The sequence below is a fragment of the Corvus brachyrhynchos genome, unplaced genomic scaffold, assembly GCF_000691975.1.
Source record: "Corvus brachyrhynchos isolate BGI_N302 unplaced genomic scaffold, ASM69197v1 scaffold80, whole genome shotgun sequence".
NCBI classification, from domain to species: Eukaryota; Metazoa; Chordata; class Aves; order Passeriformes; family Corvidae; genus Corvus; species Corvus brachyrhynchos.
Window position 1 is genome coordinate 8,365,681 of NW_008236769.1, and position 13,902 is coordinate 8,379,582.

Consider the following 13,902-nt stretch of genomic DNA (forward strand, 5'->3'; position numbering starts at 1 on the left):
CATTCCTGGCTCCATTACACCAAGGACCCTCAAGAGCAGGCAGGATGATGAGGTGTTCCAATCAACATCCTGTTTATGTGTGGTGCTGTGACTGATGTTCCTGTGCCTGATAACGGGGTTGCCACAACAGCAACAACGTTGTGGTTTAACCCTGCCTGGCAAAGGAGCTCTGCACAGCCACTCAGTCAATCCTGCCTCCCCTGCGTGGTTACAAAGAGGGCAGCTGTAAAGGGCTTTTTGTTATCATTCTTTTCACTAAGTGCTCTTCTGTTTGTAAACAGGAAACTGCAAATACAACTGACAAAAAAATACAAATATCAAAACAACACGAAGCCATTTCTCTAAACAAGAGAAAGGGCAGGTGATCATGTGTAAATGTTTCTTGTTTTGTACAGTGTGAAATACTGAGATGAAAGGAAGGCTTTTTATGAACTGCTACAATCTAGTAAAAGGTCTTTAGCTAAGTTGATGTGGTCTGGTGCTGGGTGCTGGTGAATTTTGTTGGCTGAGAGGATGTGAGAAAAATTAATTCTTTGTCTTTTTTCCAGAGTAGAGTCTGTTGGCAGGGCTCAGCAGCATCTTATACACCCAAAGCTGCTCTTCCTAACTTTGTTTCAGGAACTATTCAACTCCACAGTGGTGGAGGAGTATACAAAGTGTAAGGCAGAGAGGCAACAAGCGCAGCACCTGTGTTAGGTATTAATGGACTTAAGACAACCAGAGATTAGAGGTATAACTAAACAACTTAAGGGTTTGAAATCATAACAAGGAACTGGGCCTGTCAGGTACATTTGCTCTGAAATGTTGTGTATTCTGTTATCTGCTGATGTCCTTGCCTTGTCCTAAACTTGAATGCTCAGCTCCACAAGCCAGGAATGCTATATCTGTAAGTTGCCTGGCCTAACACAACTGTAGTCCATGGTTAGGGCTTCTGATACTGCTGTGGAAATAAATCATGGAAGCAAGTAATAGGTGTTGCTCCCCCTTTTGATTTATAGCTTTTAATTCTGGAGAGAAGAAAAAAGCCAAAAGCTTCTCTAACAAAGACAGCAGAAAAAGGTCAGGTAGTAGGGTGACAGACCCTCCAAAAACACCAAAAAAAAAATTTTTTTTCTCAGATAGAAAAACTCTGCTTTCTCAGATTAGCAGCTGCACAATATTAAAAACTGTCATTTCAAGTTTCTTTTTAAATACAGACTAACCTTAATCTAAAGACTCTAGATCTAATCTCAAAGAGGGGCTGCTATCAAGCAAGAAAGGAAATGGAAAGAGTAGTTACCATTTAATTCATACCAATTGCCTCTGGGTAGAAAGAATTGCAACTGCTTTCTCACCTCACCTTCTGATGTGCAGTGTGGTAGCAGAGTTATGTGAGTGGTGAGTCTGGGTGCTGAGCACAAGATCATCAGACAGGCACAGGTTGTTCCTGAGACACCATAACCAGTGTCCTGTCACAGCAATGTCTACCCTAGTTAAGACACATACTAGGTAGGACATCTAGATAGGTAAAAGCACATTCAAAGGATAAATTTTGGCTAAAATAATGCAGCTTCGTGACCACATTTCCTCAACACAGTCAAGCATCCTCTCTTCTAGGTGAGACTCTATTTATTCATAGTTGGATTCCCCTCTCTAAGGCAAGGACTCTTCCACTTCTGTGCAGGTCATTTTTTGTTTTCTTATTTGTTGAAGGTCTTCTTTTTTTCTGATATGTGAAATCTGAAGTTGTTTGTAACAACAAAAGCAGGCTCTAGTTGCATTTCCCACCCCCGCTTCAGTATTTCTGAGCCCAGCATTTCCTGCCCTGTTAACAGTGACAGAACTGCTGAAAAAGCCCCACTCTTATCAGCTGCACTACACTACACTGTGATTGCTTTCAGGAAACTGAAAGCAGCCAGCTCTGTAAATGTGTGCGCCTGGGGAACTTCCACTCCATCAATTTGCCTTGTAAATCTTCCTGATGGCATCTATGGATATCACCTCACTTTACACATAGTTCTGGGATAGTAGGTCAGTCCTACCCGTATCCTCAGTGTGCACATAAATTAATATTTCAAAATGAAAAACAAAATTTTTTGAGGGGAATGCATAGGGGTTTCTTTGATGTTTCCTGCATGGACTCTCAACAGTAGACAATTTTCTCTTAGGGATTCCTTCCTCTCAGGAAATGTTTTTGTACAATGAAGGAAAAAGTGTATTGCTTAATTCATGCTTGAGCATGACATCTTAACAGAGCCAAAGTATTCCTCCCTGCCTACAGAAGTCTCTTGAAAGCTTTCTTGGAATTGGCTTATTCGTTTTTGCATGTCCTTACCTCTCTATAACAAATAGGAACTTCCTTTAAAAGGTTTGCTCAGTTGCTTTAAGTGTTACAAAACAACCATCCTCCCTCACAGCACTTTCTGATCCTTTCTGATTTTTCTTTTTCTCTTTCTTTTTCTTTTCCTCTTTGTTTTTCTTTTCCCTTCTCTCTTCTTCTGTTTTTCCTATTTTCTCTGACCATACCACAGACCAGCTTTTTACTATGCTCACCACAGCACAGCAAGATTGGCTGATAGCTGAGTTGGATTTTACATAAGTGTTAAAATAGAGAAGATGACACTTGGGCTGCTGGTGTGACACCGGCTGTGGAATGATGGCTTTAGAAACTATAGCACTTGTGGGGACAACATTAAGTTACCTTAGGGTGTGACCTCTTTTTCTGTCATTACAACTAAAAATAAGAGGTGTTCTTGGAAGGCTTAATATCAAGAACCTTTAAACTGAAGTATAAAAGAATGCTGCAAAGAATGCCATCCAGGAAATTATTGAAATGAGAATTGAAAACTAGACAGAAGTATTTACCCTGCAAATATTAATTTATTGGCCGCAAATATATTCATTGATTTTGCAGTCTGATGTGGGTATGTCTCATGCACTAATAAATGTGTTTGATTAGAGTCAATATGCAGTGCTGGAAGTGTGTTTCCCATGGCACAGCTTTGCCAGATGACAGTGTTACTGCTCCAGCTCTCAACTCGGGAAATCACAGAGCCAGTTAGCTGACTGTGGTCTTCTCCATTTTACCTGCCTTTAAACTTCACTGAAATGATATGTGAACTTATTAATTGCATTTTTTGAAATACATTTTTAGGATATTCTGAGAAGTAAATGATAATAAAACAATGAAAACCTGTCTGTAATTAACAGAACCTATCCAGTGTGTCATGAACAGCACACTGTTTTTGTACAAACTTCTCTTCTGTCTGTGCCCCACCAGTGCCTGTTTAGTGTTTTTTAGATCTTTTTTACTTTGTTTTGCAAAGCAATTTAGTAATTGCATCATTTGCTCACTAGACGTAAATAAATTCACCATGTATTGCGGAAATGAAGTGACCTTTAAAAACTGTTAACCAGACTCAGAGAAAATCTTGAGAAGCAGTGCAAAGTAAATAAAGTATGTTGATATTTGAAGTTCAACAGACTATCCAGGACACTGGAACATTTGGGGGGTTTGACTATTTTATCTCAATGTGGAAAATGAAATGTTTGTTTATTGTTCAGATGTTACTCTCTTGCTAAGAGAAAAATAAATTGCTCTTCATACTGCTGCCAAGAAACAAGAAAAAAAACAAGTTCATAATTTCAGGTTATGTTTTCTTCCTCCTGTGCTTCTGCCATCCAGATACATAACAGATTTGTGGAAAATCAAAAAGTCCTTCTCATGTAGCTTCCTGCACCTATAGGAATAAGATAAGCTGTAAGGGTTGAAAAGCTCTAAGAGAAGTTTACTGTTTCAGCTATCCCATTTCATCTATTTATGTGGCTGTGACTCAAATGGGCCTTTACAGTAGAATTGATAAGCCTATTTATTCAGACTTTTCTAAAACAGACACTGCTGCAAAGAGCATGGAATAAAATTTATTCTCTAAGATAATATCAACACAGAGTCACACAAACCTCATGTAAGCCTGAATATCTGACCAAATGCCATAAAGTTTGGGTACAGGTGAATGGGTTTTGAAAATTATGCATGTGACAGTCTACATTTGTATCACATATATAATTTAAACTTTTGGTCCCAGTTAGGAACAGCAAGACCTAATTCTGTACAAACTCTCAGTAAATGTTCATCCAAGCTGTTGCCTATACCATTCTTCAAAGAAAGAAACCTGAAAGAAGCAAATGAGTATTACTTACATTACAATTATAATACAAAATTTGAACAAGCCCACAGAAAATGGCTTCTCTCACTGGGGAACTGGACAGATGGGTTGGCATCAAAACACTGCCTGCTGTCCTATGTGGGCCTTCTATTTGTACTCTGTTTTGGTTTTGCAAACAACTGTAATAGCCTGTGCTGTGTGCACAAAGCTGCTGTTTTTAATGGCAAACAAATCATAAGAAAATATTTAAACAGTACAGAAAGTGTGAATTGAAAACTCTGAGCAGTACTGTTGTTTGTGCACGTCTTGGGGTGACTTTATGATGTGTATCCCATATCGCTGCCCTATGCCCAGGAATTAATTTTGTGCCTTTCTATGCCTTTAAACTGAGCCTGAGAGGAGGGAGAAAAATTTGAGCAAAACTTCTTCAAAGCAGTTTGCAGCTTGTTCAAGGTCACACAGAGATAGAGACTTTTTTTCAGCTGTGGCAGGGGAGGGAGGAAGCACCTGACTGTCTGCTCCCGGGTCAGTTTTTGGCCAGTTTCAGCTTCTTTTTCTCTGGAGAGAGACTGAGAGTTGAACTTTTTTCCTTCCCTGGAATTTCGGATTTTCTCCCTTTTCTACTGGACTGCTTCAATATCAGAGCACATCGGGAGGACTTTCCACTGGGCACAGAGGGCCTGGCCCTGGGCCAAGCCCCAGCTCCGAGGAGACCAAAGGGAGGACTCCAACACTTTCCCAGGTTTTTTCTTCACAGTGAGAGACTTTATTATTTAGAATTATTTTCCTTTTCCCATGTGTTTGTTAAATAAATAGTTTTTATCTCCTTCACTTTCCTTTGAGGAAAGTTTTGGGAGGGGTGGTTTGTAACCTGCCTTCTCTCAGAGGATATATTTCTAAATTTGGCCAAACCAGCACAACATGCATGAATACAGATAAAATACACATCAAAAATAAAGAAACCCAACCAGGCAGCACTGCCATGGTGACCTTTCAGTTAGTAGAAATTCAAGTCCTGTGGTTTATTCTGTGTTTTAGCACTTTTGCAGCCACATCATAAAAATTGTGAGTTACCTGTTTGTGGAGGAAAATGTGTGAGAACACCTTTTCTGCTGCTGAAAGATGGCAGAGTAGTGGACATACTGACATATCCTGTTGACTGAAGCTGATCTTCCTCTCTGCCCTTTTGAGAACAATTTTTTTCCTTCTGTATAGCTAACATTGATGTTCATGATTCAAAGTCATAAGAATGCATGAAATAATTTTTTTTTTTTTTCCTTTAGAGTGAGGAGTTGTTTTTTCTTTGCTGGACATGTTTATTATTCATGTTACAGATACATGTCAGAAAAGGACAAAGAAAAGTTCCTGTCACTTGACACACCAGTGACTGCCCCTGTGTGTGTGTGCAAACACCAGATGATGTTCATAGCTGACAAGGGCCAGTTGTTTGCTCTATTCTTGTTCCTTCTTCTGAAGAAACCCCACAGGTTTCAACATGCACTTTAATGTAAAATTTTCAAACTTAACCTAAAACCCTTATCCCTGTAATGCAAATCAGTTGCAACTATGTCGTAAGGTTGAAGTCAGGAACAAGTAATTCTCATGAACTGTTTGAATGAAGTATGCAGACTGAGGTGCTGCTGTGATTTTTTGGGAAATGCAAAATCAGTTGTTGGAAAATGACAGATGGAAAATCATAGGAATTTTGTTTCAGAACAGTTCTAGATACATACATTCATGTGATGTGTACTCTTGCTCTGAGATATTGTTGATGTTAGAGGACAGATTTTGTCTGGGGAACAGGTGGCTATAGGCATTTGTGAGAAAGGAGTTTAATTTTTAAAGTTTTGCTTAATTAAAAACCAATTTTTTCTAACTTTTTTATAGTATTTTATGAGTGGAAAGTTCTCTGAAAGCATCTTCAAGGATGTCCAAAGACATCCAAACTCAGGTTTCATTTTGGGAGTCCACAGTCAGGGTCTTCTACAGAGAACACTGCTACTGCTCCCTGGGATCCATCGACCTTATTCATGCATGATGCCCTAGTTTTGGTAGATTTCCCCAAATAATTTGCTCAGTGTGTTCCTTCTACGTACTCTAGATATTACCTCAAATGAGCTCCTCCAGGTCTGGTGTAGGCACCTGGAGTTTGACAGAGACCAAGTTACCCTGTGCTTGGCCAGAAAACATAATTTGTTCAAAATTCAGCATGGCTGCAGCTGATGAGCTTCCACCAGCTGGGCTCCCACTGTCCAGGTGCCACCCAGCTCCCAGCACAGACCCTCAAAGAGCTCTGCTCTCTGTAGGTGTGAGTCCAGCCAGTTTGGTGTCTAATGATGGGGGACCTCGGTTTACAAGCAAACCACAAAGTTCATCAGAGGCCATACAGGAACACAGGACTTGAGAGTGACCTTTTGTTTTCATAACAAGTCATTTCATTGCAAAATTTGTACTGTGTAAAGTAAATAGCAAGTTTTTTTACTGCAGATGAAGATGGATTTTGATATTGGCTGTTTGCTCAAGTATCAGGTTTATTGCTTCAGATATCTCTACCTGAGCAAGCTCTTTGTGGAGCAGTTCCCTTTGCTGGCCCTGGAGAGATGCTGGTTCAGAAGACCTGCTTGTGACACCCACTATGGACTGAGTGTGTTAGGCAGATCTCTACCTTTGATCCAGAGAATCCCATCCCAAGTGTGTGCTAGTGATCCATGTGGTCTGTAACTAGGTAGAGAGGGCTGCCCAAGTCTGCAGCCCCTGACAGTCCCTAACTATGGTGGTGAGGGGGAGGTGAGATGCTCCTCTTCCTCCTGAGCAGGCTGATACTCCACCGAAACTGGGCTGCCAACCCTCTGCTCCCATAGGGATATCTGAAGGAACAAATCTTGAGCAAACAGCCAGTAACAAAACCTGATTTTCGTTTGTTAGTCACACTGTGTACCCTGAAGGAGAGGCTGGTTTCTACTGGTGAGCAACTGGTTGTACCAGTCACACCAGGGTGATAAAGCCTGAGTTTTGAATAGGTGTTGGCATGGAGGTGTGTACCCAGATACAGGTGTTTGCTAAGGGATAACTGTCCCCTGGGTGTGCAGCCATTGATTGCAGGGGACAGATGCATAAAGAACCCCAGAAGCAGAGCAGGCTCCATCCTCCAAGAGAGCCCTGAGGCTGTGCCTGTTCAGGAGAAAGCCAGGCTCCAGCAGCAACATGTCTCAGCTGGAAACTGCAATGGGAATGACCATTGCTGTCTTTGACCAGTATGCAAGGACTGACGGCAACAGGCAAACCCTCAGCAAAGCAGAGCTGAAGACCCTCCTGGAAAAGGAGCTGCCAAATTTCCTTGCGGTAAGAGAACAGCACGGCACGGTTTCTGTGTAGCACGAACAAGAGCAGAAACAGCTTTTAGTACATTTTTAGCGAAATTACATCCCAAAATATGCAATTTTTTGCAGGAAAATACACAATTTAAAAAATGTTTTGCACAAACTGTGTAAAACTGATTTTAATATGCAGGGTTTTCCCCTGTTTGCTAAATTCATCACTTGAGTTATCAGGACAATGGCTTTGAAATAGATTGGGTTTCAACTTCAGAATTCACTTACTTCTGTTTATCCCTGGATTTATCATCTCACTTCATGTCACAACTGCAGTGAAGGTAGTTGTGCAACTGAAGATCTTGATTGCAGATGGGGAATCTCTCTAAATATTCATTCACTTACCTTCTCTAGGTATTTATACTACATACTCAGTATGCTCATCAAAATGATGCATAAACCAGAACAACAGATTAATTCAGAGCAAAGTATTTGGCATTTGCCTTTAATAGCAAAAGAAAGACATGGAAATATATTTTACAACATAGATTTGTATGTAATCATAAAGTGCATTTAAGTAGATATTCAAAGCGCTTAATCTGTTCTAGTGAAAGCTTTAGCTGCTAGTGAGACAAATAGTTTTCATTTTCAGTTGTTTGGGTTTTTTTATTTGTTTCCCTTCACCAAAAATCCAGACAATACTTTTGAATACATTGTTCTTTCCACACTGGAGTAATGTTTCCCTATTTGTACATTTACTGTTCTTAATGGCAAAAGTCTAGAACCAAATGCTCCTTGTGTCACTCTCAATTTTTGTATCCAGCATAGTTCAGTTTTTTAACAACTATTTCAGGGTACTGCAGCCAGGGCACTTGACACAATTTAGCATCTTTCCGTGTAAACTGTATGAATTTATTCAGAACAAGGACCTAGGGGATAAAGGCTCGGGGGGATAGATTCCAATGTTTCTGAGAAAGCTTTGTAAGATCAGTGCTTGGGACACAACAGCATCACAGAAGGGTCCTGCTCCTGAGCATGGAGCTGTGTGGTACCCACAGCACTTCCATGGAAAGAGAAACTAAACCAACAACAAAACCACTGTTCTGGGAGGGTGTGGAAATCCCCCAGACACTCCACATTTGGTCTAAATAAGGCTGGGGAGCCACTGTACTAAGCAGCTACCACATGGGATGATGCTCTGAGGTCTGCCCTGACTGTGTTTGGTGACCAGGCACCACTTTGGCCAGTTCCCCACAGCTGCTCTTACTGGCTCTACTTACTTCCTGCAACTGGTGGAAAAACTGGAATTTTCCAGGAAGGTAATTAGCTAATTGTTCTCTTATATTCCAATCTCCATCTCCTTTTCCTGCTTTACTTCTTCTAGGGGAAAAAAAAAGAGGCATTTTTATGCCAGTGTTTTAAATAAATTTAAACAATGTTCCTTGTTCCTGTCCTGCTAGACTGATAATTGCAAGAAAAAAAATTGAGAACATAAGAATGACTTCAGAAAAAAGTTCTACCTGTATTTTCTTGCCATTTATATCCATGCTTTTTACTTGCAAGAAATTCTGGAAAACAGGTTTTTTTAAACACTCATGTATGCCTTTGGCCTTAGAATTGGTTATAGCTGACACAGCTCACAACTGCCTGGAAAGGTCTTGAATCAATCAGGCAGAAATACCACCAGACTGAAGGACTGGACTCAGTTATAAAGAGTTTCCAAAGCCAATTCCCACTTGTGCATTTCAGAAATAATTCAGAGGCTAAAACTAGTTCATATAGTTCACTAAATAATTTTAAATATTCATTTATAAAATTAAACCACTGTAATTTACAAAGTGAAAATGTAGAAAACCTTCCAGACACATTCATCAGTCAAATCTAGGGAACTGTTTCAATTTTTAGTGATATTAAATACACTGTATTTAAAGTGATATATTAAATTACAGAATAAGAAATTTAGTTAATAGATCATGATAAAAAAATGCCTTCAGATTTAAATTATTATTATTATTATTTAAATACTATTAAATTATTAATATTAATTATTTAAATAATTATTTAAAATTGGTGGATGTTTTCCAAAAGCCTGTATAATTTCTTTCTAATATAATATCAGACTTTTTTTAATCTTCAAAAGCCACACGCTTGTTTCCTAAATTAAACAGGTCTGTACTGCCATCTCCTGTTTAATGTTAAAATTGCAGCCTCTAAAATCCCTGTAGATTATCAAAGCCAAAAATCCCTCCTGTAAGTTATTTTAGAAAATAACTTCTTTAGATAGATAGATAGATAGATAGATAGATAGATAGATAGAGATAGAGATAGATAGATAGATAGACAAAATGAAAAAAAGAAACAAACACCAAACCAAAAGAAAATCAAAACCAAAACCCCAAACAACCACTTTTTACTTTGATGATGCATTGCTTAGCATCAGCCTTGAGATGTTCACAGAATCACAAAATATACAGAGTCGGAAGGGACTCACAAAGATCATTGAGTCAAACCTCTGGCCCTGCACAGCAACATCCTCAAGAATCACACCTTGTGCCTGAGAGCATTGTCCAAACTCTTCTTGAGCTCTGCCAGGCTTGGTGCTGTGATCACTTCCCTGGGGAGCCTGTTCCAGTGCCCAGCTGCCCTCTGGGAAGAAGAATCTTTTCCTAATATTTAACTTAAATCTCCCCTGACACAACTTCCTACACTGGGCACCAGAGAGAAGAGATCAGTGCCTGCCCCTCCTCTTCCCCTCACAAGGAAGCTGGAACTGCAATGAGGTCTCCCCTCAGTCTCCTCCAGGCTGAACAGACCAAGTGACCTCAGCTGCTCCTCACACGGCTTCCCCTCAAGGCCCTTCAGCATCTTTGTTGCCCTCCTTTGGACACTCTCTAATAGTTTCATGTCTTTTCTGTATTGTGGTGCCCAGAACTGCCCCCAGGACTAGAGGTGAGGCCGCCCCAGTGCAGAGCAGAGTGGGACGATCCCCTCCCTTGCCCAAGTGGTGATGCTGTGCCTGATGTCCCCAGGACAGGATTGGCCCTCCTGGCTGCCAGGGCACTGCTGACTCATGTTCAATTTGCCATCGACCAGAACCCCCAGGTGCCCTTCCATGGTGCTGCTTTCCAGCATCTCATTCCCCAGCTGTCTGTACATCCAAGGTTGCCCCATCCCAGGTGCAGAATCTGGCACTTACCCATGTTCCCGTCACATGATTGGTGATTGCCCAGCCCTCTCATTTCTTGAGATCTCTCTGCAGGGCCTCTCTGCCTTTAACAGAGTCAGCAGCCCCTCTCAGTTTTGTATCATCTGCAAACTTGCTCAGTATCCTTTCCAGTCCTATGTCCGAGTCATTTATGAAGATGTTGAAGAGCACAAGGACAAGGATGGAACCCTGTGGAACCCCACTAGTGATAGGCCCCCAGTCTGAGGTCATCCCATTCACTGGAACCCTTTTTGCCCCACCCACGAGCCAGCTGCTCACTCATCCCATATTGTGTTTATCCACCTGTGTGCTGGATATTTCGTCCAGAATGATCCTGTGACAGACAGCATTGAAAGCTTTACTGAAATTCAAAAAGATGACATCAACTGTCTTCCCTTGATCATCTAGGTGGGTTACTTTGTCGTAAAAGGAAATCAGGTTTGATAAGCAGGATTTCCCTCTCATGAAGCCATGACAGCTGTGATTGATGACTGTGTTCAGTCATTCCATCAGATTAATGGCAACTTAGAAGAATAATGACAACTTAGAAAAAGATTTGCTCTGGTAACTCAAGCTCAGCATCCCGCAGGCTTCAGGAGGCACCTTTCCAGCCACCAGCCCCTGTGAGCAGCTTCTGCTGGGCCATAAGGCCAGTGGCAGCACTCAAGGCACTTTTGAGGCTGTTTGCATCTTTTCTGGCATGGAGGTATTCAATGAAGCTTAAATTTGACATTTGCCTCAGGAAAGCATCATTTTGTAAAACTGCAAGCTGCCTGAGCTCCAGCTGAGCCTTTCCAGGGGAGTGGATGGGGAACTCATGGCATTTAATTCATCTGGGTAGTGTCCTCAGGGCTTTGTGTTACACAGCTTTAATGGTGATAAACACTTTTAAATGTAGCAAACCTGCCTCTCTGTGACAGTGCATGACTGCAGCTCTCAGGTGTAATACAAAATGCTTTGGGTACTTGCTGCTGCTGTGCAGACAGTGGGAAGACAGGGGACCTTAGCAAGTGCCCAGAGCCCAGTCAAGGACCTTGTTTGGAGTGTGGGTGGAGATGTTGCTGCACTGGGGTCATGCATCCTCTCAGATCAACCTGTTCTTTTTCTTTTGCAGTCTGGGAAGGACAAGGATGCTATTGATAATGTCTTCAAGAACCTGGATGAAAATGGAGATTCCCAAGTGGACTTCAAAGAATTTGTCATCTTTGTGGCAGCTCTGACTTGCTGCTGTCACAAATATTTTGAGCAGAATGCAGCCAAGTAGTTGTCAAATTACTCACATAAGCTGTCTTTGCCTGTGCTCCATATGCTAGTGATATGGATCCCTTCACTCCTTCCATGTACTGCCATGAAGTTTGCTAGCATGCTGCACTGTAAAAATAAACCCTACTGAGCTTAATTCCCTATCCTGAATGCTAATTTCTTCTCATTTGTGGAACAGCCTGGGTTTAATGGCTCCCACTAATTCACACTGAGTAGTTTCTCCCTTTCTGTGATTTTAAAATTCTTTTCTTAGCCAAAAGGCTCAATATTCATCCCAGTACAGAAGCTGCACAAGAATAAGTGCTGCTGGAGCCATGAATCATCTGGAGGCTGTTTTTATACATCAGCATCTCTGGGATGCAGCCCAAATCCATGTGTGCCACCACAGCTGTACAGGACAGGCCCCGCTGGCACTACACTCGAGCCTGTTTGGTACCCTCAGCTGTGTGGTTGTTGCAGGGCTGCCTTGTAGGTTCCTTCTTGGTTAAACATCGAAGCAACCCCAAACAGCTTTTGGGTTTTTCTTCAGCATGGAGGATTCTGTGCAGTTTTGTGTGCTAGTGAGCCATCTCACCCAGACCACATAAATTTATTTTCTATGACACCATAAGACTTTTGTACTAATATATTGATATTACTTTAAAATTAATTTAAATACTCTCCCAAATATTGTGCCATAATATTTTTGCCTGAAGCAAAAATGGCAGCAATTGTTGCTTCCTTACCTGAAAAATGTCTGTGTGGGGAAGTGGAAGAATTTGCTTTCATCTGAACTCTGTAATTGGAGCAAGACTGTATAAAGAATTAAATATATATTTTGAAGCACTTTGCAGGTGAGCATCCCAACGCAAACTGCAAAAACATTAAATTTAGTTCCTTTATCTACAGAACAGTACTGTTTGGTGCTATTCCTATCCTATGGCAGAAGCCAAACATTTCCCTGTCCTACTGCACGTACAAGTGTGCTGTGTAGGTAGAGGTGCCACAACTCCCTGCACACTCTGGAGCCCCTGAAAGACCATGAAGCACAGCAAAAGCAGGAACAAGAGCTCTGTAGGTGAAGAGCTCTGCTTTAACACAAAAACATGTTCCGCTTCCTCCTGGAGCCTGGTACAATGAGCTGGCTGACCACAGCTGCATGCCTGGAACAAGAGCTCAGTTTCACTGTGTTTCCTGAATCTGAAGTTACACCACAGGTTTGACCCATTTGTAACCCTATACAAACATGCATTGTTTAGGTGTATTCATCCTTTGGGGAACTCGATGGGAAAATTTGGTCTTATTAGTTTAGTTCAGCCTTAGTTTTAACCATTACAGGTGTTGTTTCATCTAGCTTGCTCTGGTGCTGGATGGCTGGAGATGAATTGCAACGCTCCCATTACTTACTTGCAGAAGTACCATTACCTGTGTTACTGACAATAGTATTATTTTCTGCATTACCTGAGCAAGAAAACTACTTGTCAGCAAAATGTGCAAAAGTCTTCCCAATCCAGGGATCCCAAACTCACCTTTTCTTCAGAGACTGCTCCATATTATTTCCATTTTTTGAGATATCTTTACAACTCTAATCCAACTTGGCTCTGCCCTGTGGCTGCTGTGCAGCTCACCACTTCCAAGGGCAGATTCCTCTATCACATCCCTCACTATTTTGTCAAGGCTATAAATGAGCAAAATGGTCTGCTTGTTGCAGAGCAAGCTAATTCTAAATACAGTCCAAATTTCCTATATTGCACATCTAGCTAGCTAGTGGTATAAACCATCCTCAGACGAGGAAATCTTGGTGATACACATCACAAATTGATTGGTATATCCTAATTTTTTTGAAATGTATTTTTACTTTTACAAATGTAGCATTAACATCTAATGTTCTGCATTGCTTCAGAATAACCATCCTCACTGAAATTTTTTTTTTTTACCGCTATGTGGCACCAAATGCAGCCTTTTTAATACTCATTGAGCCCAAAAGTCCAAGTATAAT

The 13,902-nt window shown here is 41.1% G+C and overlaps 1 protein-coding gene across 1 annotated transcript; it reads left to right on the forward strand.

The window, feature by feature from the left end:
* The first annotated feature begins 6,844 nt into the window (after nt 1-6,844).
* On the forward strand, nt 6,845-13,569 carry S100P (S100 calcium binding protein P). The gene is made up of 2 exons (XM_008645059.2): nt 6,845-7,487; nt 11,776-13,569. The coding sequence occupies exons 1-2, from the start codon at nt 7,350-7,352 to the stop codon at nt 11,923-11,925; spliced, it is 288 nt and encodes a 95-aa protein (XP_008643281.1). The 5' UTR covers nt 6,845-7,349; the 3' UTR covers nt 11,926-13,569.
* Nucleotides 13,570-13,902: the final 333 nt, after the last annotated feature.

Coding starts and splice junctions, on each gene's coding strand:
- S100P (XM_008645059.2), top strand. CDS start 7,350: ATGTCTCAGCTGGAAACTGCAATGGGAATGACCATTGCTGTCTTTGAC. Junction 7,488..11,775: donor AGCTGCCAAATTTCCTTGCG/GTAAGAGAACAG, acceptor TTTCTTTTGCAG/TCTGGGAAGGACAAGGATGC.